This window comes from Microplitis mediator, chromosome 11 (assembly GCF_029852145.1).
Source record: "Microplitis mediator isolate UGA2020A chromosome 11, iyMicMedi2.1, whole genome shotgun sequence".
Taxonomy (NCBI): domain Eukaryota; kingdom Metazoa; phylum Arthropoda; class Insecta; order Hymenoptera; family Braconidae; genus Microplitis; species Microplitis mediator.
The window spans coordinates 14,269,264-14,294,587 of NC_079979.1; the positions used below are offsets into that span (position 1 = coordinate 14,269,264).

Sequence of the window (25,324 nt, forward strand, 5' to 3'; positions counted from 1 at the left end):
TTAACTGTTAATTAAATATTCTGTCATTTTAAATTAATATTTAATTATTATTAATAAGTCATTCTCTGAGGCTCACGAATATATTTCATTATGACTACTTTATAAGCTCTACAGGTAATTAATTTGATTTTATGCTTGCTACTTAACGCATAATTATCTTTACTAAATTTTTTTTAGTTTCTAATAATTTGTTTTGTTGGTGAATTATACAATATTCAGTGAAAACAACCAAATATATGATTGGCAATGGGCAATCAAATCATTTTCTTGTCATAACTATAATTTAGTTGTCAAGAGAAAATTTTTTTCTCAGTGTATAAATATGGGTACAATTCCAATATGATATCGGAATAGTTCCTATGGAATTATAGTAATCGTTATTATGTCACTATGGTAATTGTTCCTGTAATTGTATGGTAATCATTTCCATTAAATTATGGTAATCGTTACCATATATTGTGGTAATATTTCCCATAGTGTTATAGTTATAAATTATACTTCATTATTTATTTATCTATGATTTATTCTGACATCTAATAATTTGAACTAAAGTCCAATATCTATTGCTGATAATCCATATGTCTAAAATCAACACCTCAATACTTTTATTTTTTTACATAAAATTTTATTTGTTATTGAAAATTAGCAATCAGTAATAATGTATTGCGTATAATATTGTTGATAAGATACTTGTTGACGCACCAAATCGAAAAATATTTTTAAAAAATAATATTTATCAAACAAAAACATTTGATATTGCCCATGACCTATTAACAATCATGATCTAGTTGAACTATATAAGCTTATCTATATTTTTTATTTGTGGTTTATGTCTGATCGTATAAAAATAGTAAAGACGTCCAGGAATTATCACAGTCCGTAAATAAGTGAGAAGTGATTTAGATTGTATTTAAATGATGGCATCTCTACTTCAAGCTTGTGCTTTATTTTTATTAATATCCATATGTCGAGGTATACTTTTAATAATTAAATAAATGAACAAATAATCTATTTAATCATCATATTATTAAGGGAATAAGAAAAATATTGTGCAAGCCATATCTTTACGATGGTATTAGTAATAATGTGATTGAAGTTGGTATCGTTGGAAAGGTTTTGATTTGAATTTGTGTCTTTTCAAGATTTCAAATGTTTCGTTCCGATAATTTGTTTGATATCTCAATGACTAATCGGCTGGTTGCTCCAGGCTGCTCGGAGCAGAGCTGATTAATACTAAAACAATCCGATTATCAATTTAAAATTTGAAAATTCTTTTACTCTGAAAATTTACTGACGAAAAAGTTTACTTTTCCTTATCTTTATGTAATGGTATAGCAAATATCAGCATTCCTTTCCTCTCCGTACTCGTTTACGAAGCATCTATTATAATTTATTTATGTGTTTATTAATATTGCAACAAAAATGTTATATCAGAAAATGCCCATAATGAACAAAAAAATTTTTAGCTTAAAATTTAAAAAAGCTTACCTTTTGATTAATTAATTGCTTATTAAAGAAGACATTAGTTAACGTTTTTATTAAACAAACACACGAATTCTCAGTCAAAAAACAAGTGAGTGAATTGACCGTTGTAACCCCATAACTTTGACCGGTACGACTCCAACTAATTTTTGAGAAAATAAACTTAATTGAACAAAAGGGATTAATAATTATACTTTAATAAAAATGAAAATGGATTAAGAAATGTCTGTAGATTATATACGTATCAATTATAAACTCTTTTCTTCGTGTAAAATATATAAAAAACCTTATGATAATCTCCTTGGTTTTTAGATCAATTGTCAATCAATTTTTTATTCATTAATTATTATTAATAAATAATTCATTTTTAACGTTAGGGCTCATTAATTACCTCTAATTTAATGAGAGTATAATATAAAATTAAATTCAAAATCTATTATGTGATAGACTTTTCAAAATTTGGGTGACCGGGGTGACACGCTGGTCGGGACGACCTCATCCTCCCCTAATTATTAAAATATTAATAATTCAACTAAATATTTTGTTAAATTAGCCAATAAACCGACAATAGAACCATCGGAGCCATTTGTTGTTATAAATGAAGGCGATGAGTTGGTTATTAACTGTCATAGTACCGAAGGCATAGAATTTTACACTGATCTAGATCATCCTGTAAGTTATTTGAAAATTTTTATTGAGTATCTGTTAATTTTATATATTTAGTATAATATATTTTTATATAGAAAGAAGCTTCTATGAAAGTTGACCAATTAGGATTAACGGAAAATTCATTTTCACGTGGTATTAGAAAATCAAAAGCAGTTATTGGTGATAGTGGATGGTACGGTTGCGCAAATACAGATGTCGAAGTTGATACAAGTCAACATGATCAACAAGATGTGACATGGATTTATGTGAATGTCAAATGTAAAATTATTTTTCATTTCAACTGCCATTAATTCATATATATATACTTATTAATATTTAATGTTTTTGGGATAAAACAGCTAAAAAACCTCTGATGGAACCGAAAGGTTCTGCAATCTCATTGACTGAAGGTGCCCGATTGTTAATCAAATGCAGCAGTAATCAACAAATGACCTTTTACACTAATTTAGACCACCCTGTGAGTTATTAAAAATAAAAGAATAATTCGGGTGAATTTATAATTTAAATATTATTTTTTAAAGGAAAAAGCCTCTGAAATTATTGGAGAAGAAAAAGCAATAGGTGACAATGCATTCACACAAAGTCTAGAAAAAAAATCAGTCGTTCCAGAGGATAGTGGATGGTACGGGTGTGCAGCTAATGACGTCATAGTCGATCCAGAGAGATTCGATCAACTAGAAGTCAAATGGACTTACGTTAGCGTTAAACGTAAAATTTTTTATATTATCGACTATGAAGTAACGAAAATTAATGCTAATAATTTGTTTATTTTAAACAGCTAAAAAACCCCCGATGGAACCATCAGGACCAATTCTCAATCTAAAGGAAGGCGAGGAATTGATTCTTGAATGCCGAAGTTATCAAGACATGTCTTTTTACTCTGTCCTAGATAATCCTGTGAGTTTTATTTTTTATAAAAAAATACTTGATAATTTATGATGTCCATTTTTATTATCTAAGGACCAAGAGTCTCAAAGTACTCAAGAAAATTCTGCAATCTTTGAGGGTGCCCATACTTCCGCTTTAAAAAAGAAGTCAGTAGTCCCGGGTGACAGTGGATGGTATGGTTGCGCATACAGTGACGTAAAAGTTGATACAAGTAATCGCGATCAGCCGGAGGTTAATTGGATTAATGTTATCGTTAAACGTAATAGATTATTTGATTATTCACAATTACTTTATTCTACACTGTGAAAAATTGGACGTGAATTCAGAGTGAATATAGATATTTTTTCAATTCGAATTCACTTCTTCACTTGGAATTCCGGAGTTAAAAAAAAAAGTTCTGTTTATGCAGCAAATACAAATTTTTTTCCGCAGAGTGATGTGGATTGTATATTAAACCGCATCGACTCTGATCTTAAGTTTTAATTTTAGAATAAGCTCCCATTTGGAGTGAATTTCAATTCAATAGAATTAAACAAATAAAAAATCATGCGCTCTACATTTACTCCGGATTTAATATGCGTTAACTCCGCAAATTTTTTTCAGTGTATGAAATCATTAATTTATTTAATAAAATTTAATATTTTTTTATTTTACAGCTAAAGCTTGATCCAATTACGCAAATTTAATGATTCGAATATTCCTGTACTTTCAATTTTTATCAATAAATTTTAATTGTTTGTTTTCAATGCCATAAAATTTTTGTTTTTATTTATAAATCATAATATTCTATTAATTATTTATCTGCACTATATTTTTACTATCAATAGTTAAACTTAAAATCTAGTATTTCTTACCGAGAATAGAGATGTCAAGTATCAGTTCAAAAAATTTCAAAATCGACGCCTTAATAAATTTTCATTTTTCAACCTAAAATTTTATTTGTAATTAAGGCAATTATCAGGCAGTGCCCACCACTTTTTAAAAATTTTCAATGAATTTCAACTGTCACAAACGTATCAAATTTTTATCAATTAATTTAAAAAAAATTAAAGCATTAATTGAAAAAAGGACAACGTAGTCGTAATTCCGCCAATAAGTAGATTTAAAAAAAAAATTAAAAACTGTAAGTTTTGTTTTTCTTAAACAAAAAGCTTATGTAATATATCATGTACTTTTATTTTGTTATTTAAGGGCCATGAGTCTGAAAATATAGAAGAATCTTCTACGTTCTTTGAGGGTGTATATACATTCACTTTAAAAAAAAATTCAATACTCCAGGGTGACAGTGGATGGTATGGTTGTGCATACAGTGACGTCGACGTTGATACAAGTAATCGCGATCAACTGGGAGTTAATTGGATAGTCGTTATTGTTAAACGTATTATATTTATTTATTCTTAAAACTATAAATTCATTTTATATCACACTTCGTTGTTTGAAGTCTGGAGTTTAAAAAAAAATCATTCTACGGAGTAAATAGTGAGTTTTTTTCTCAGCAGAGTGATGTCGGAATAATGTGGATTTTATTTCAACCGTATTCACTCCGATCCGAAGTTTTAATGTCGAATTGAACTTTCATTCAAAATGAATTTCACGAGGGGATCAAATAAATAAAAAATTATTTACTCCGCACTCTCTTAAAATGAATCAGTGAAAAGTGCTGCAAATCAGTGAATATTCACTGCATAAACAGTCCCAAGTATACCACTTATTCAATCAGTGGTATACTTGGAACTGTTTATGCAGTGAATATTCACTGATTTGCAGCACTTTTCACTGATTCATTTTAAGAGAGCATTCAATCCGAATTTAATTCACGTTTACTCCGCACATTTTTTACAGTGTACTGTAAATTTATTAAATGAACATCAATTTAAAATTTTTTTTTTATTTTTCAGCTAAACTCTGATCCCACTACACAACTGTAATGTATTAAATATTATAATCATTAAAAAATGGATTGGACTGCCATCAAAATATAAATTAAATTTAATTATAATCATTCTTAATATTTAAAAAAAAATTCTTATTTCTTTTCTTTTTTTCAGATTTTACTTAAAGTTAAAACAGGAAGTACTATATAAATAATTTTATTACTTGAACCTAATATGCATTTATGAATACTATAGATTTAATAATCTAAAATTTATTGAAGGCTTATAAAAGTTATTGTCGGGCTTTAATTATAAATATTAAAAAAAAAAAAAAAAAATGTTTGCTTGTTTGTTTATTTTAATACTTGCGCATACTAAATTTAGTAGTACGTCCATTCATAAGTATCGAGAACTGGAATTGGTGTTTACAAGATACCTTTTAGCTTCAGTAGATGACGTAAAATCTCCTACTCCTTCCGTTACTTTTTTCCATCATACAACACATTAGGGTGGGGTCTACGAGTCTCACATTCCTCTGATTCTGGCCTCAGTGTTAAAAAAGACCGCGTAAAGATATACAGCAACTACATATGATTTAAAGTATAATACAGTCTACCGCGAGTGTCACATGTGTTTCAATATACACTGTCATTAAAATATATTAAATGTGAATATGTGATGCTGATAAAAGTTTTTTATCATTAAAAAAAAAAAAAACCATGGATCCAAAGTGTATTTTTTTGATACTTTTAAATACTTACCGTGAGTTGTTTCAATTTTTTACTCGGCCTTACATTGCATTGTAAAAATTAACTGTCAAATTATGTTTAAATATTTAATAAATTAAAAATTTTTTATTTATTGGGAAATGCCAGTTATATCACGTGGTCGACGTGTCAGTTGAATCACTATCACGAATAAACTTATACCTTTACCTGTATATATATTTTATTATATATCTCAACTTCTACCTGAGCTAAGTGATACGTGATTGGTTCAATTGTACCGGTACGGCCTTGTCGGAAAGTTAAAATCACTCTCTACTCTTTAAATGTTACATCGAGTGCACTCAATACACTTATTATTATAACTTTAATTATTTAAAACAATGTCTTTTAAATAAAATAATAAAAACAAAAATAAACACTGTCTATAAATGCCGTAATACCTGTTTCTGACGCATTATTTTGGTATTTCTCGTTAAACTATCACTTATTTTTGAAATAAAAAATGAAAACAAGAAATAAATGAAATTTTTATATTTTAAAATAAAAAGTAACTTAAAAATTTGTAAATTTTTAATAAATAAATAGTAAAAAAATATTGTTTTTAAATTACGCGTCCAAGTTTCAAGTAAACACGTTAATTGAGTTTCACTAATTGAGTGTCTCTTAATGGTCAAAGTATTTTGTGACGGTTTAAATTGTGAGGATTGTATAAATGGTTTCGAAAAAATCATTTAGCATCTTATTGAGCTATTAGTATTATTACTTGGGTCATCGAGTGTATAATTACTTATCTACCAGATAAAAAATGAGAAAAAAAAACATTTTTTTTAAATTTTTACTTTTACTTGAAATTTTGGTCAATTGTTTTTTTGAAAAAATTTTAAAATATTTAAGAGTAATTTATTTTCTCTTAAATAACCTTGACATGGATGTAATCATCTGCGTAAATACACTTAATAAAATTTTCGTTTAATATTTCTATACGCGTAGTTATAGTTAAGAAAATGAAACGAATGCTCATCTTGCGATGCATATGATCGAATTCATTCAATACGAGTCATGGTCTATTAGTCAGCATTTATAATAAATGTATATTTTATTATTATTATTTTTTTAATGAATGCGTTTGTGGTACTATAGACAGGTTATTTATATTTCTCTAAATAATTATTTTCATAAAATACTTCAAACATTTTTTGTAGTAATAAATTTTTTAATTAGTTCATTTTTTAATCTATATATATAAGAAAAAAAAATATTAACTACTTTACTGTTATTATTATTAATCTATTAAACTTCATAAATTGTTCTTATTAATAGGAATTTATCTTTATTTGATTTTAACAACTTTTCTTTGTTCGTATGATTTTTTTAAAAAATATATTTTTTTTAAAATAAGTTGAAATATTTTTTTTATGTAAAACTGTCTTTAAAATTTTTTTTTACGGAAAAATTTTATTTTTTAAACATGAGATTTGTCGAAAATCTATCTTATATTTATCATAAATAGAAAAAGAATATTTTTAATCAGTAACACATGTTACAGGACGTTTGTTTGATTATTTTGTCAAAAATTCTAAAGAAACATCCGTTACGCCTACAATTAACAATCGATTATTTTAAAATCATACATGTTTATCTTTAATTTCCAAGGGACTTTTCATGTTTTATCAAATCCCTGAAACCTTTTTTTTTATCATAAAATTATTCCTACAGTTGATATAAACAATCAAGAATTCACGATTAATAAATTATCAACAAAAATTATGAAATGAAAATAAAAAATAAAAGATTGTCTTATATATATAATATATATTTAATGGCATATTAATTTAAATCAAAATGTTTCAGATAAAATATTAGATAATACGAGGAAGTTAGTTATAGTTATATATATTTAATTTTAAAAAAAATTTTTTTTTACTATGTCGGAATGTTTAGTAATAGAAAAAATGTGAGAACTTTGTGATATTAACAGCCACAACAATTCATTTAGATGATATAGGATGGAGACTGGTTTGATAAATGTTGAGCTTATCGAGGGAGGAAAGAAAACTTCCTCTTAGAAATCTTATGCACTGACTATATTTTTAAAAAAAAGTTGAATTATATTAAATAATATTAACACAATACGTTAAGTTAAATTTTTATGATTATATGATATTGGAAAGAATATTTCAATTTATAATTTATAAGATCTTACAAAAACTGATATTCGATAAATTATTTAACAGCTAATTATAAAAACGTTATTTTTTTTATAATTAAAGTATTAAATATTTTTGACAAATCAATAGGGGAGGGATGTGAAAATATTTTGTACTTGAATTTTAAGTAGGACGCTTAACTTTGCGACTTACATAAAATAACAATTCAAAAGATGTATTTTCGGCATTACGATAAGGTCGAAAAATGATGACAAAATAATGAAAACTGAAACCATCAAAAAACTATTTGCTGAAAAGACTGAAAACAAAATTTGGCTAAAAGTAAATTATAAATAATTACGAGAAAATGATCTGTAAGACTTGTCAATTAAGATAATTGTTATAAGATATAAAAAAAATGAATCTAATCTACATACACGGAAAGAAAATTATGGGAACTTTTGCTATGCATTATGGGAATAGTTCCCATAATGGTATAGGAACTGTACCCATACTATTATAGGGATGGTTCCTATACTATTATGGGAACTATTCCCATAATATCATAAAAAAATTGTTTGCAAAATAGTGTAGAAATTCCCCTCATAATATGGAGAAATTCAAATGCAGCTTCTTCGACGCTACATTTGTTAAAAATTTTAATGTTTTTGCCAAATACGAATTTTTTTTTCAATGCTTGAATTTTTGATTTTATATTTAATAATATTTCTGTGTATTCTAAAAGTGATTACCACACTTTTCTTTGAATTAATTTTTTCATGATGGTATGGAACTATTTCCATAATATTATAGGAATGGTTCCTATAATATTATGGGAGTGATTCCCATAATCATATATATAGGAACTATTCCAATAGCATTATAGGAACCATTCCTATAATAATATGGGAATGGTTCCTATAATTTATAGGGTTCATTTCTATATATGATGAGAATGATTCTCATAATATTATAGGCACCATTCCTACAATGTTATGGGTAGCATTCCCATAATTATAGGAACTGTTCCTATAATTATGGGAAACATTCCTATAATTATAGGGACTGCTCCCATAATTTATGGTCATAATTCCTATGTTGGTATAGGAAAAAATTTAATAAAATTATGGGATCTACAAAATTACAATAATAAATAATTATATTTTTAAATATTTTAGTATCGTTAGCAACTAAACCAGACTTATCACCCTATCGTGATGAAATTCATTTAAATGAGCATATGCCATTAGAAATAAACTGTACATACTTTGAAAATGTATCATTTATTTATCCTAGAAATACAACACCCAATGTAAGTAAATAATTATATTATTTAAATAATAATATTCATAAATTAATAATCAATTATATAAATAGATTGTCACATCACAAGTTGAAATTTTACATTACGATGAAGGATACGTACATAATGTAGTATTAAAAAGACCAGAGACAATTTATGGTGACACTGGTTGGTATGGTTGTCTTGATTCTAATAAAAATTATCTACTCAATGATCTAGACGATATTGAAATCACACCTGATACTCTAACTGACGAAGACGTTAGATGGCTGTACGTTTTTGTTAAATGTAAATAAATATTTTAATTATTTATTTATAATTATGATAGAGAGAGAAGAATTATATTCACAATTATTATTTTTTAGCAACTGAAAATTATTTTGTCGAGGACATAAATTCAGTTGACAATTTGCGTGAAGAAGCCGGTGATGATATTGTTTTAGGATGTCGTCCAACTTCTCCGGAGTATAATATTAAATTACTTCAGGACGGACAAGTAATTGTTTTAAAATAATTAGAATTATAATATTAAATAAGAACACAATTATAGTACATAAATTTATTTAATAACAGGAAGTTGAAATTAAAAAGGATGGACGAGTGACATTTGATGTGAAAAAAGGATTTACTATTAAAAATGCTACTATTAAAGACTCAGCATATTATCAGTGTATTCATGAAGAATCGCAGCAAGAAATAGTTTATTATCTTCATGTTACAAGTAATATTGATATTGAATATAAAAAAAATTCTCTAATGAGCGATCGTAAAACACCCTCAGCGCTTTCGCGCTTGAGGTGTGCAATGAATACACAGAGAGAAAAAAAATACTATTGCTGAGACATTTTTTTTTTAGACAAAAATATGTACTCTCGACAATCAACAAGAATGTATGATCTTGTCTCAAGAATTTATAAATTTGATACAAATTTGATTTAATTCCGACCTGCGTGTGAAATTGCCTACTTGAGCCGAAAGCGAGGGTTGCAAATACGTGGATCGGGACGTCCTACCTTTCTGCGTGGTGTTTACACCATTTTTTACCAGATCTATACCTGAAATCTCAAATTTTTTGCCTCTATTTGTGGGAAGAATGGCGCATGCGCTAATTCTTATCATATGTTTTCTCATAAGAGAAAAGTATGACTTTCTTCCATCTACACAGGGCACTTTCTTAAAATTAATCAGTGAAAAGTACTCTAATCAGTGAATATACACTGCATAAATAATTCCAGGTATATCACTAATTGAATTAGTGATATACTTGGGAGTGCCAAATTGGGACTGATTCGCACAGTAAAAAATAATTCGTCAGAATCAACACATATCATGTGTAAAACGAACGTTTTACACTTATTTATATGTTATTTCAACATTTTGTGAGTGTTAGAAAAATGGTACACACTAGGGGTGTGCGAATGTCATTCGAATCGAATATTCGAATAGTTCAAATAATTGTTTTGTGCTCTTAAATTAATTGATTTCGATAAAAAAGTTGTCTTGTTCGGGTGTATTTGACTCAATTTGAATATTTTTTTCATAGAACTCATTACTAAAATAATCAAAATTTTATTGTAAGAAAAGTGTCATCCGGTCATATCCGGAATGAAAAGGTAAATTTCGTATTTTGATTCGAAAATTCTACATAAATTAAATAAAACATGCTACACGGCAAAATATTTTTTTAATTTTCTATGTCAGACAGTCTGCAAGATCTCTTAGAAACTCGATTTTCGAAAATCAGACCGAAACCAATAACTTCCCGAATTTTTGGAAATTTACAATTTTCTTAGCGGGAAGTCAAAAATGTTGATAATTCCAACAGATACGAATTCTTATTTTATTTAATAATTAGTTTGTTATTTGGTTTGAGTTCAGATTATTCGAAAAATTCGAACTATTTACATAATTCGAACTATTCGAACATTTCGAATTATTCGATTCGATTCGAGACGAATAATTCGTAAATTCGAATATTCGCACACCCCTAGTACACACGTATCATATGTTAAAACAAAAAATTTTCAAAGAATTCATTTGTGATAGTCGAGATTATTTTTAACATATTTTGTGTGTTGATTTGACAGTAACATAAAAAGTGTTATTTTTGAATAAAATAACATTTTTGCGTGTTAAAAAATCAATCGATTGTGACAGTTCAAACAAGATAAATACTGCGTGTTAAATTGACACAAAAGTGTTTAAAAATTCAACACACCCTTTTTTTATGCTTAGACGATTCGTTTTTTAGTTTGCGCAGTGAATATTCACCGTTGTGCAGGTATTTTCACTGATTCATTTTAAGAGAGCAAGAATTTAAACTTTCGGTGCAGGTATGGTGAGATATATATGGGTCATTCCACCAAATAAAATTATTTTTATTTTTTTGAGTCGCTCTATATTTAAAAAAAAAATTCTCTGAAAATTTGAGCCTTCTATATGCAGCTGTTTCAAAGTTATGATTTTTTGAATTTTAAAAATTTTTGTTTTCAACTTTTTCATCAATTTTTTTGAAGGAAACAATTTTTTTAAAAAAATTAGCACATAACAGTTTTTTGTAGAAAAAATTCTCAGCTTTTCAATAAAAATATCCATTTTTTATTTTATGTTACAGAAGACTTTTTAAAATTCGATTAAAGACGAGAAAACGATTTTTATGACTGTGCGGCGCTTGATACATCTAATTTGATATTTTTTTCTGAAAGCTGAGACTTTTTCCCACAAAATATGTAATTTTCACGATGTGCATATTTTTTGTTCGAACAAAATAAAATAAAATATAAACTCTCTATGATTAAAAAACGTTAATTCTTATTTTTTTGAGGATGTTGATACATTTTTAACACAAATATATCCTAAGCTACCAACAATAGGTGAGATAGGGTGCACTGCTTGTGTTTCTTTCACCGTATTTGACTTCAAGTATCGTACGTCTAAAACATTTATTTTCTATAAAAAGTCATCGTTCCCTGATTAAACGAAACGATTTGTAATGTTAAATGCCCATAAAAAGGGTGATTTAAAAGTATTAAAAGTATTCAAAAGCATTAAAAAGTATTTAAAATTTTTTTTCCAATCGTTTTAAGTCGTTTCTTTTGATAAGGGTTGGTTATAACAGTGAAATCAACACTGGTAAAATTTTGAATAGCCTGGATGTATAAATTTTGCGGTGTGAGGATATGTTTTCTGGTATGTATCTGCAGTAAAGCTCTGAAAACAAAAATTATAAAACTATTTTTCATGATACCAGAATCAATGTTTCAAGTCTAGGAATTAGTAATTTGACCTTTGATTCTTGTGTTTTGTTCAATAGTGATTTCAGACTATTGATGTCATCTGCGTTAGTGACAGTTCTGACTTTGTAATCAAGTTTTATAAAAATTTGTGTACATAATAAATAGTATTTATGGTTTCTGTTTAATTATAAATTGCAAATCATAAGTTACGCGTACACTAATGGTTGATCACACCATTGGTCTTAAATTAACTTGATTCTAACTGGCTGCTGACACTGAATATAATTTTCAATTCAGGTAATCATGAAAAAAATAGTGTGTAACACGAGATGAAATACGACTTCAGATAGCAGTTATTGTCAGCTTTTGCCTACGGCTCGGGCAGCCTACTTTACTCTCGTCTGACATCGTTTTGTTCCATCTCTTGCCACACAATGAACTATTACAGTCTGTTAAAACTATAAAATCAATGACTTGCATTCAAATAATTATTGATTTTGTTCAAACAAAAAATATGCACATCGTGAAAATTACATATTTTGTGGGAAAAAGTCTCAGCTTTCAGAAAAAATATCAAATTAGATGTATCAAGCGCCGCACAGTCATAAAAATCGTTTTTTCGTTTTTAATCGAATTTTAACAGGTCTTGTGTAACATAAAATAAAAAATGGATATTTTTATTGGAAAGCTGAGAATTTTTCCTACAAAAAACTGTTATGTGCTCATTTTTAAAAAAAAATTATTTCCTTCAAAAAAATTAATGAAAAAGTTGAAAACAAAAATTTTTTAAAAATTCAAAAAATCATAACTTTGAAACAGCTGCATATAAAAGGCTCAAATTTTCAGAGAATTTTTTTATTCAATATATAGAACGACTACACAAAATTTGAACCAAATCGATGAAGGTCGCCCCGTAAAAATAACTTTATTTGGTGGAATGACCCATATAATTTATTAAAGAAATTATTTAAAAAAAACTAATGAATAAAGAAACTCTAGTCTGAGTAATAGTAATTTTTTCTCTCAGTGTAAAAGAAATTATTCGACTCATAAATGTGTATATAGATTGAATTAATACTCATTTCAATTACTAAAAATTAGGAAGGATATTGAGTGTGAATAAGCCGGTGATACAACAACCGTCTCATCGTATAGTTCTTGGTGAAGAACTTCGATTAAATTGTACCATTGATATTGAACGCGATTTGACGTATTTACTTCATTGGACAACGCCACAGCAGGTATCAATTTATTTAGTCATTTGATAAATGTTATATTTTTATTTTATTATTTTTTTATTTTGTAGAGCGATCGAGAATCAACGAAATTTTATCGAGATGATCGTGTTGGCAGTAACATGATGCGTGTTGTAAAGGAATTAGTTATTAAAAATATAGATACTGGTGATGAGGGTGAATACGTCTGTAATATTTCAACGCACTCAAAGTCCAATCATACTACGATAAATATAACGTTACATGGTAAATTTATTTTTATTTTTTCTTAAATTCTCGCTGTAAAGTAGGAATCTGATTAACAATCATTTATTGAATCAGCTTGAAAATTATTTTTAAACAAGTTTTTTTTGTGCTGATTCAAAGGTTATTTCTATCCGTGGCTGATTTTCTTAATTAAAGAATTAAATTAATCTGATTAACTAAATAGTTTAAAAAATTACTTTTTTAAAATCAATGTGTGTTATTCTTAATAATAATGAATCAATAAATTTCTTTAATCGAGAAATCTTTATGAATAAAAAATATCGTTTTCCCCAGTATAGAAAAATTAAATTATTTTAACTATAAAATAAAAATAATACGTAATAATTAAGTTAAGCAAATTTATAGAGATTTAAAAAATGGTATGTTGTATTTTAATTAAATTTATTTTAATAGATCCCAATATAAAATATATAAATTTATCAGTACCACATAATGAGACAAATTTTACAAAAAAAGAAGGTGATAGTGTTACATGGGTGATTAATTTCGATGCATTTCCAACGCCTGAAATAGAATGGTAATTATTATGATATTAATAAGCTTATATAATAAGTCATTAATTGTTTATTTATTTACTAGGCTTGCACCATCAGATAAAGAGCTAATGAGTAATAACTCAAACAACAAATTTGCCATAACAAATACGGAAAATAAATCAAAATTACAAATATTTAAATTAACTCTAGAAGATATAGGAACTTACGTATTTAGAGCCTATAATTCTGAGGAAACTAAAGAGTTACATTTTGATCTTGAAGTTGAAGGTAAGCATTAATTATTTTATTTTTTTACTTTAATAAATTAAATTAATTATCATTATTAAAATTATTTTTAATCCATCATAGACCAACGTTTCTTTTGTCATTGAAATTTTATCAGTCTTTTACGTCATCTTAAAATCCCTGATAAAGTTCTAATAACCAACGAAACAATGCTTGAATACGTAATTGTTATCAGCTTTATCAGTCCCAATTCTTATGATGGATTAAAATTAAAGTAATTACTAATCAATATTTATAAAATTATCTTTTTTTTTTGTTGGAACCTTAATAACTTTAAAAAATCGAATCTTTTTGACATTTGTAGCGTTTTACGCGACATTGCTTGGAAGTGGTTTTCTCTGGTTAAAAAAGTGAATTAAAAAGGATTAAAAAAGCACACATATTTAATACTACTTAATACTCTCCAATATTCTTAATTCTCCGGAGAATTCAGATCGAACCTAAAATGAATCCTTTTTAATTCTCCTTCATCTAGCGAAAAAATTATTATCATTTTAGGATTAAAAAGAATAAAAAAGGATTAAATATTTTTAATCCTAACTTATTCTTTTTAATTCTAAAAAAATATTGCAATTTCATGTTCGCGCTGAGATTTTCGAAAGATTAAAAAAGGATACGAAAAAGTCGGGCTACCTATATTTTTCTCGGGAATAGCTTTTTTATCCATTCAATTCCCCATGAAGGATTAAATAGGATCTAAAATAAAAGACTTTTAATACATTCGAAATCTCTGAAGAGAATTAAAAAGTATTGAAAATTTCTAAATAGGAATTCTCCTTAATTCTATTTAATTATCTGAAGAGAATTAAAAAGGATTCAATTAATTTTTAATCCTCTTTGATTCTCTTTCTTAACCGGGGTTGTGCGACTGACTATAATTCATATTTCATTAAAAAATTTTCTTTTTTTCGGATTTTATAAAAATTTGTTTCACGCCAATTAAAACACGAGCTACTATTTTTTTAATTAAAAAAAAAATAGTTTGAATCGAAAATATAGATTTCGGTAAAAAATTTTTCCGACAAAAATTGTTTGAACTTTAATTTATTGCAAAGAAGGTTTCAAGATTTATTCGTGTATCCCTAATAGTTTTAAAGTTAGAGGGATCAGTTATAGGGCTTCACTCGAGATCGAAATTATATTGATCTTGTCCTGATCTTGTCTCAACTTATCAAGACGATACTATAGATTGCAATATCGAGACCAAGGCCAAGATCATCGAAAAAATCTTGCAATGTCTTGACAAGAACCAACATAATATAATAAATATATGTGAAATAGTTTTATCAAGATTTCGTGTTTACACATGACTATAATTCGACAGTTAATTTGGGTCTATTGACAATTCTGAAATACTTAAATTTTTTATCATATGAAATTAAAATAGTATTTTGAAAATACATACTATGGAAGCTCGTTTATTAAAAAAAAGTATAAAGAATTTAATAACGAATTCAAGGCATTTTTTAAAATTATCCCAATTGTAAAATGCAAGTTAATGAAATATAATTGTGTATACTATTGTAACTCAATATAAAAAAATTCAGAGTAATTCAAGACCAAGACAAGATCTTGACAAGACAATACAAGACGATATAATGAATTAACTGATTTTCGAGATCAATAAGAGACTTACATTTTTAGTTCGAGATCAAGACGAGACGGAAAGTGTCAAGATCGAGACAAGACCATTCTAATTTTGTCTTGTCTCGACTAGAGTGAAGCCCTAATCAATTAATTTAAGAAAAAAAAACTAAAGTTTATTTTTTTTACTTCAAGTTTCAATTACGTCGATATAAGTAAGTGTACGTAGAAATGTCATGAGACTATTTTTGTAGAAAATTTCATTAGCTATTAATTTGTTTCTATATATTTTTGTCACATATCTATCGTAATTTCGTGAGATCACTACTAGTAAATAATAAGTACTAATTATATATTTTTTTTACAGCACAACCATTGATTGGTGACATAACGGGAATAAATCGTTACCATTTACCGAATTCAATAGCAAAAATTGATTGTACAGCTGTCGGATATCCTTTACCAAATATAACATGGAATTTTTATGATAATTTTATTAATTACAATGATCACTTTCGAGGATCCAATGCTACACTATCTCAAACGTTAAATGTAAATTAACGTAACTGAATTAATTATCAATTATTTGTAAACTTATTGTTATTAACTGTAGTCAAATATATTTTTAGGGCGTCATTATATCTGAAGAAAAAACAAAAATAGTTTCTCAAGTGGCATTAATAGTTGAAACAACTGGAACAATAACTTGTGAAGCTTGCAATGATCGTGGTTGTGATTTCGTCAGTCAAACGATATTCGTTTCTGGTAATTTTGTAAATTAATTTCAAATAAAAACAAAAGTAATTAATAGTACCCGTGAAAAAAAAAAAAACGTGACTCGACAAAGAACTTTTTTTAAACTTTTCAAAATTCAAAGAAAAATTAAATGATTTACTTTAATATTGACGTGTGCTAAAAAAAAAGTTCAGAAATAGTTCAAAATTAACTTTCTGTGACTTTATTTTGCACTGAAAAAAAACGATAAAATTTATTACTTTTAATGGAGAGTCAAAAAAGTTTATAAAAACATCTAAAATCATTCATTTATAATATTGTCAATTGTTATCTTTTTTGTATTTTCAAAAGTTAATAGTAATAATTTTTACAGATGTATATGATGGGTTTGGTATAATAGAACCTCCAAATGATATTATTGTTGGTGATAATATAAAATTATCTTGCGGTGCATCAATTTATAACTTTACTGAACACCCTAAGTGGCTGGATGAAGATAATAATATTATTAATCAAACTGGTAAATATTTCACTTCAATAAATAAATTTAATATATTCAAAAATTAAAAATGAACAATTTAATTTAATTTATTTTAGATAGACTGATTATTGATAAAACTAAAACAGAATTTACATATTTTTCACATTTAATATTTAAAAATGTGAGTAAATCGGATGCAAAACTTTATAAATGTACCGGAATACTTAATAGTGATCAAATACCACAAAGTGAACATCGGCTTAGAGTTTATGGTAATTATTTATATTTATAATTCATTTTAATTCAATTTTAATTTTATTTATATAAAATAAAAATTGTCCCAATTGGATAAAATTTAATAAATTTTAAATGAAATATCGGTATTGTCGTAATAACAAAAATCTTAATAGTTTTTTTACTGTTGTTAATTTTTCAATTATTAACGAATTTTTTTTTAAAATAAATATTCGGGAATTTGATTTAAAAATCGCGTCCCTAATGCCAAAGAGGCATATTCTGTATATAGATCTACCATAAAGCTAAAAAGGCATATAAATTTTTTTTTTTTTGCTCGATTGCTTAGAAATGATTTGAAATAAATAATTTGATAATAAAAAAAATTGAAACCAAAAAGGCCTATAAATATACATAAGCCTTTTTGCTTTTAGGCCCAATGATCATTAATGCCAAAAAGGCATATAAAAAAAAAGTATATTATCATGAAGTTAAACCCGTGAATTCAAATTTAAATATACTAAGGGAACAAATTAAAGTCAAAAAAAATTTCGAAATTTTTCAGTGAGTTTGGAGTAGCTGTATTTATGTTAATAACGGTCGTATCGTGAATTTACAAAAAAAAAAAAAAAACATTTTGAAGCTCGACGATTCTAATTTTCAGATTTTTCGGTGAAAACTTTTTAGGAGCCACTATCGCTTTAGAATCACGAAATTGATAAAAAAAAAAAATTTTTAATATTAATGCCAAAATGGCCTATAACAGCAAGCATATGCCTTTTTGGCATTAATTTTATTTTTCATTTTTTAGCTAATGCCAAAAAGGCGTATAAATAAATAATCATTAAAATATTAAATTCATTCATTTTTTGTTAATAAATATTTAATTGAACCAATTCGTTAATTTTATTGATTTTTTATTTATACGCCTTTTTGGCATTAGCTAAAAAATGAAAAATAAAATTAATGCCAAAAAGGCATATGCTTGCTGTTATAGGTCATTTTGGCATTAATATTTTAATTTTTTTTTTTGATCAATTTCGTCACTTTGAAGCGATAGGTGAATTAAAAAAAAATTATATGCCTTTTTGGTATTCGGGACGCGAAATATTTTATGAGGAATTTCGGGTGGCCTCAATTGCCTTGTGATGTCCGAGTTATCCTTTTGTAAATTAAAAAAAAAAAAAAAGTTTGAGTTTCATTTTGTCAGTTCTTTTCCCTTTTTTATTATAGATATTAATAATTATAAATTTATATTTATACAGATCCACAAGAACCGCTTATTGTCGATACAAATATGAATCAAACAGAAAATATATATAATACTGATGAAGCTAGTGACACTACTATAGTTCTTAATTGTAATTTTAAAGGAATGCCGAGCCCTTCAATTTCTTGGTGGAAGGTAATTAATAATTAACATTTTAATGTCTTCTGGTTAAAAAATCCCATTGAAGCCTCATTTAAATTCAATCAAGTGTAATCAGAATAACTGATTATAAAGCGGTAAATAATTTTTCATTTGTTGCTCTCTGAACACTAATAAGTGAAATCAGCGAATATTCACTAATTCTGAGTGCCAACCGAACCACTTTTTGAAATTAGTGGTTCGGTTTGCACTTGGAATTAGTGAATATTCACTTATTTTCACTAATTCATGTTTAGAAAATGCAATAGGAAGTCTCAAATTCAATTGAATAAAATAAATCCAATCGGAAATGTCTGACTGTTTCTGATACATAGAAAAAAATAATTTCTTAGCGCAAGAAAAATTTTGCATTATAAATTGAAGACAAAAACTTTCTTAAGACTAGAAAATATTTCTCGATGCAAGAAATTAATTTTTATGATACCAGCATCAAAACTTAAAGTTTCAGTGTCTCTAATACGGCCAGTCAAAACAAGCTAATTTCAGTCCAATGTCGCGAATAAATATTAGCAAATGCGTAAATTGTAAATGCCTTCAGTCAGCGGTCCGAAAAATTTGGGTTTCGTCTCTTGAGAAGAAAAAAATAATGTTTCTGCGCGCTTACGGAAGGCTTTCGCAATTTCAACTCTGATACTTGTTATTTGCTTAATAGTAATTTCAGACCATTAATTTTATTTACGTATAACTGACAGTTCTGACTTTGTGATTGAGTTTTATAAAAATTAGTGTGAATAATAAATTCTATTTATAGTTTCTGTTTAATTATAAATTGCAAATGACAATTTACGTTTATGCTAATAGTTGATCACACTATTGATCTTCAATTAAATTGTTTCTGAATGGATGCTGACACTGAAACTTTAAGTTTTAATGCCGGTAATCATAAAAAATATAGTGTGCAACTCATGATGAAGTACGATTACAGACTACGGGTGATGTCAGCCCTCGCCTACGGCTTGAGCAGTCAACTTTATCACTGAGAGAAAAAAAAATTAAATTCAAGTAACCATGTTTACTTAACTCATAATACTAAAAACAAGAAAAAATTTACTACATCGAAGTATAATATTTCTTATCTTTATAACAATTGTTTGAATCTACTCATAAATTTCTACAGACAATGCATTTTTACTAAAATTAAGAAAATATTTACTTGGCACTATTTAAGTAAAATAATACTTAAATCAAGAAATTTTACTTGGAAATATACACTTTTTTCTCTCAGTGTACCCTGGTCTGAAATCGTTTTGTTTCATCTCTTGCCACACAATATACTATTTCGCCCCAAAAAATTTTTCCGTGCTCTAAGTGAATTTTTGTTTTCAATTTGCAATGCAAAAATTTTTTTTGGGGTAAACAAAAACTTTTTGCGCCAAGAAATCCTTATTTCTGTATCCACATTGGATTAGATTTTTTAAACCAGAGATTGCTAAATTTATTAAATAATGAATTATAAAATATTTTTTTTAAGGATAATATACATATTAATGAAACGGATGACGTATATAAATTGATAGACAAGAATAGAACACTCGAAATAGTTAATCCGCGTGAAAAAAATAGTGGTAAATATATATGTCGCGGAGAAAATCGTTTTGGGAATGATGAAACATATCAATTTATAACGATAAAAGGAGAAGGAATACCTAAAATATTAATTGCTGTACTTATATTTATAACTGTTATTTGTATTATACTTGTTATTTATTTCTCAATAAAAGTTCATCGTGAAAAGGTAAAAAATATAAATAAATTATATAAATAATTTATTAACTTAATTATTTATTTTGGGTAATTATTGCAAAGGTCATAAGAAAACAATTAATGGAAGCGGGTTTAACGCACTTCGAAGAAGGTGCACTAGAATGTTTGAATCCGGAGCTGACGATTGATGAACAAGCTGAATTGTTGCCGTACGATAAAAAGTGGGAATTTCCGCGGGAAAAATTAAAATTTGGTAAGGAATTAAAAATTTATAATTAAGAGAGACTAGAGATAATTTTTATAATTTACTCTTCATTGTTTTAATTATATTTTTTTATGAATAATAGGAAAACAATTGGGTAGTGGTGCATTTGGTGTCGTCATGAAAGCCGAAGCACAAGGAATATGTGAAAGCGAATCTAATACAACAGTTGCTGTAAAAATGGTACGACGTTCTACAGAACCAACATACATACGCGCACTTGCTAGCGAACTTAAAATAATGGTACATCTCGGTAAACATCTCAATGTTGTTAATTTACTTGGGGCTTGTACTAAAAATATTGCAAAACGTACGTCAAATAATTTAAAAATTCAATAAATAAATTAACTTGATAATTCTATAAATAAATAATTTTTTTTTAGGAGAATTATTGGTGATTGTTGAATACTGTCGTTTTGGTAATTTGCATAATTATTTATTACGACATAGAGCTGAGTTTATAAACCAAATTGATACAGCAACTGGTAAAATTGATCTAATGATTGGACGCGAGTTACTTTCACGGACTGTTAGTGTCGGTAGTGGCAACAGGTAATTTTAATATATCTTTGATACACGCAAAAAAATAAATAATAAATTTTATTCGGATTTTCATTCATTTTTGTTGTTTGAACAATGAACCCGCATCAAAGAAGACAATTCGTAAATAATATAATAGTGAAAGCGAAAAAGTATAAGAGTGATTCTCAAAAATATATTGATATGAAAAAAAAAAAAAATAGTCACTGTTGGTCTTTAAATTTTATTGTTTGAAATGATAAAATACGTCATCTTGCCATGTAGGTATAGTCTAATCAGTAATACTTTAGATTAATTCTTTCACATACATTGGAAGCCCACAAGCACAAGTCAAATTTTATTGTTTCAAATTATAAAAACTGATGCGCTTAAGATATACTGTCTACAATTTGAAGAAAGTAATAATTATATAACGTTTTATATAAAATAATTGCTCGACATTGAAAATTTTATTTACATATAAACTTTAAATTTCAATATTTAAATTAAGATTATTATAATTTATTTTATAAAACCACGAAATTGCTCTTTGAAATGATATAAAATTGTGACCACATTTTAAATTTTGAGTTATTAATTATTTATATTTATAATTTATTTTTTTGCGTGTATAATTAATACTAAGAATAAAAATAAAATAACAGACCTTTGGAATGATACAAAATATTTTAGTAAAATTATAATTAAATTACTATAAATTTTTTGACAAAGGGTTTTGACTTCTTTTACTCCATGCTCTATCTCTATTTATCTTTTTCTTTCTAACAAAAATATTAATTTAGTAATTTTAAATTCCTAATTGGTAATTATAATCACTAAAATTCACATTTTTATTTTTTAATGCAAGTGAATGCTGAGCACAATATTTTATTTAAAATTGTAACAAAGGTGCATGCGGTATGCGGTTTAACAAAGACATGGGTCGTTTTTTTTCTATTTAACAGGATAAAATATGCAGCATTATCATTTTCTCGTAGCATCAGTACAAGTTCAAGCAACGGGCCAGAGTTAGTTAGTTACGCAGCTGGTAATGATGCTGAAAGTATAAATATGTCACCGGAAGGTCCTATTTTGAGTAATAATTCAGTACAACCGGGCTGGCGTTCAAATTATCGCGGTGATTATAAAGATTATAATTTAAAACCAATTTGCACACAAGATTTATTATCATGGGCATTCCAAGTCGCTCGGGGAATGGAATATTTAAGTCAACGCAAGGTAATAATGATTAATTAATAAGCACATCAGCGCGCTTTAGCGATTGATGATTAAATGTATTATTGTGTTGATGGTTATAGGTTTTGCATGGCGATTTAGCGGCAAGAAATATTTTATTAGCCGAAAATAATGTCGTTAAAATATGTGACTTTGGATTGGCTAAAACAATGTACAAAGATGATAATTATAAAAAACAAGGCAATGCACCATTACCTATTAAGTGGATGGCTATTGAATCTATAAGAGATAGGATATTTTCAACGCAATCTGATATTTGGTCCTTTGGTATTGTACTGTGGGAGTTTTTCACCCTCGCCGAGACACCGTATCCGGGAATGGAAGCGGAAAAACAATTTCAAAAATTGGTCGAGGGTTATCGTATGGAAAAACCTGAATTTGCTACTGACGACGTGTATGTTTGGTTTATTTATTTAAAAAATTTTCATTTTTAAGGGCATTCTCAGACAGTGTATACCGTATTCAAATTTTATTAATTAATTAAAAAAAATTTAAGTATTAATTGAAAAAAGGACAAGTTACAATTTCGCCAAGATATTGATTTAAAAAAAATTACTTACAGTTGTTATCAATTAGGAAATTTTGGTAAATAAATTTCAATAAAATCTTCATGTCAATATTATCGAAATAACAAATTTTGTGGGCTGAAATTCATTTAACTCTTAATTGATAACAACTGTAAGTAGTTTTCTATAAAAATCTACATCTCGGCGGAGTTATAATTACGTTGTTCTTTTTTCAATTAATGCTTTAACTTTTTTTCAATTAATTAACAAAATTTTAATACGGTTATGACAGTTCAAGATTATTGAGTATTTTTTAAAAAAGGGCTTTTGTCTGAAGCTGCCTTAAGTAAAAAAGAAAAAAAACTTTAATTGTTATTTTTAATTGTAGATATAAAATTATGAATGATTGTTGGCGAGCTAAGCCAACTGCACGTCCAACATTCACAGATTTAGTTGACAGTATTGGAAATTTATTAGACGAAAGTGTTAAAATGGTAATTAAAATTTCTGAATTATTTTTTCAATAAACTCATGCTCGTATTATTTATCTTTTAAAATAATTATTTTTTCAACAGCATTATGTCGATTTAAATACACCATATATAGACATGAATACAGCATTCTTTGAAAGTAAACAAAACGACTATCTAATGATGATATCATCACCGGATCATGAGTCTTTATCATCACCTCATGACTATGTCAATTCACCAAATATACCATTAAGTCCAATGACAGATACATCATATATTTGCATGAGTCCTACTCAAGAACGTGACGAGTCTGGGATATTTAGTCCACTCAGCTTGACCTCAAATAATCACTTTGAATTTCCATCACGAAATAACACAACTAGTAACAGTCATAATATTAACTCAGATTCAGATTCTGAGGCTGTTGAAATATCACCGATGCTTAAAAGTGAAGACGATAATTATTTAAAGCCGATAAATATACAAGAACGTAGGGCGGAATATGCAAGACAGCGTCAGGCCATGAAAAATTCCCTTGCTAAAGAAAAATTAATGGAACGAGACTCGGGTTATTGCAATGCGCCACAAAATTTAAAATTAATTGATGATACACAAGTTCATTGTAAAGATGATACTGACAATAGTACTAATGGAGATAATAAATTTAATAATAAAAATAATTTTAATAATTACAAAGATGGAATTATTAGAACACAAGATAATTATGTTAATATACCGAGTTATAATAATGAACTACGAAAAGATATTCCTGATAGTTTTACTAATCCCAGTTATGTTTTTATGACTAAAGATGTTGATGAGGTTAAAGTTTGAACAAATGAAATTATGTGACAGAGTATTCTTATGCTTATATGAATTCTTTTATGTCTGACATTTTGTGAAGTTAAAGTCACTGTTTTGTCCCATATGTTTAAAAATTTATTAACAATTAAATTAAAAAGAATGAAAGAAATAAATTTGATTCAATTAAAATATACGAAAAAATTGAAATGTAGTTTTGTAAATGTAAAATATATTTTTAATATCAGTTATAATTATATTTTAAAATTTAGAAATGGAAATTTAAATATTTACGCGATGATCTGTCACAAAATTGACCATTAAAAGTATATAAAATTAGTGCCATTAAATTCGATAGTTTTTTTTTAAATAATTCAATATCTAATAATAAAATAAAAAATTAATAATTAACTGCCGTACTTAGTTAAAATTTTTTTAACAATGAGATTATTTTTTAAGATTACTACTTAAATTTTTGTATCAAAGTATTAATGTAAAAAAAATTACGCCGTGAATTAACTACGTAAAAAAAAAAATAACTATTTTATATTTTGACAATAACGAAATCAAAATTTGCTGGTAAAGTAAATTAATGATATTAATTTAAAAATAAGATATAGAATTAATAAAATGTAAATTTTTTTTTTTATAATGTACTTTTTTAAAAATTTGCTTTAAGTACTTACGAATATGACTATTCATAATGTTAAGATAATGAAACTCTTTTA

The 25,324-nt window shown here is 26.8% G+C and overlaps 2 protein-coding genes across 3 annotated transcripts; both read left to right on the plus strand.

Annotated features, from left to right (window-relative positions):
* Nucleotides 1–813: 813 nt before the first annotated feature.
* LOC130677845 (uncharacterized) lies at nucleotides 814–3,795 on the plus strand. The gene is made up of 8 exons (XM_057484729.1): nucleotides 814–972; nucleotides 2,036–2,154; nucleotides 2,226–2,409; nucleotides 2,490–2,608; nucleotides 2,673–2,859; nucleotides 2,930–3,048; nucleotides 3,112–3,298; nucleotides 3,696–3,795. The coding sequence occupies exons 1-8, from the start codon at nucleotides 915–917 to the stop codon at nucleotides 3,704–3,706; spliced, it is 984 nt and encodes a 327-aa protein (XP_057340712.1). The 5' UTR covers nucleotides 814–914; the 3' UTR covers nucleotides 3,707–3,795.
* A 1,460-nt stretch (nucleotides 3,796–5,255) lies between these two features.
* On the plus strand, nucleotides 5,256–25,143 carry LOC130677841 (vascular endothelial growth factor receptor 1-like). Of its 2 annotated transcripts, none has more exons than XM_057484717.1 (22): nucleotides 5,256–5,675; nucleotides 8,967–9,100; nucleotides 9,166–9,379; nucleotides 9,457–9,587; nucleotides 9,665–9,812; nucleotides 13,429–13,568; nucleotides 13,634–13,808; nucleotides 14,223–14,346; nucleotides 14,409–14,593; nucleotides 16,563–16,747; nucleotides 16,825–16,960; nucleotides 17,304–17,450; nucleotides 17,528–17,683; nucleotides 18,911–19,050; nucleotides 20,546–20,809; nucleotides 20,881–21,031; nucleotides 21,126–21,350; nucleotides 21,424–21,592; nucleotides 22,558–22,798; nucleotides 22,879–23,210; nucleotides 23,711–23,816; nucleotides 23,898–25,143. In XM_057484717.1, the coding sequence occupies exons 1-22, from the start codon at nucleotides 5,633–5,635 to the stop codon at nucleotides 24,627–24,629; spliced, it is 4,278 nt and encodes a 1,425-aa protein (XP_057340700.1). In that variant the 5' UTR covers nucleotides 5,256–5,632; the 3' UTR covers nucleotides 24,630–25,143. The 2 variants fall into 2 exon arrangements, with proteins under 2 accessions (XP_057340700.1, XP_057340699.1); XM_057484716.1 differs by having other exon boundaries at nucleotides 22,525–22,798; nucleotides 23,898–25,141.
* The last annotated feature ends 181 nt before the right edge of the window (nucleotides 25,144–25,324 follow it).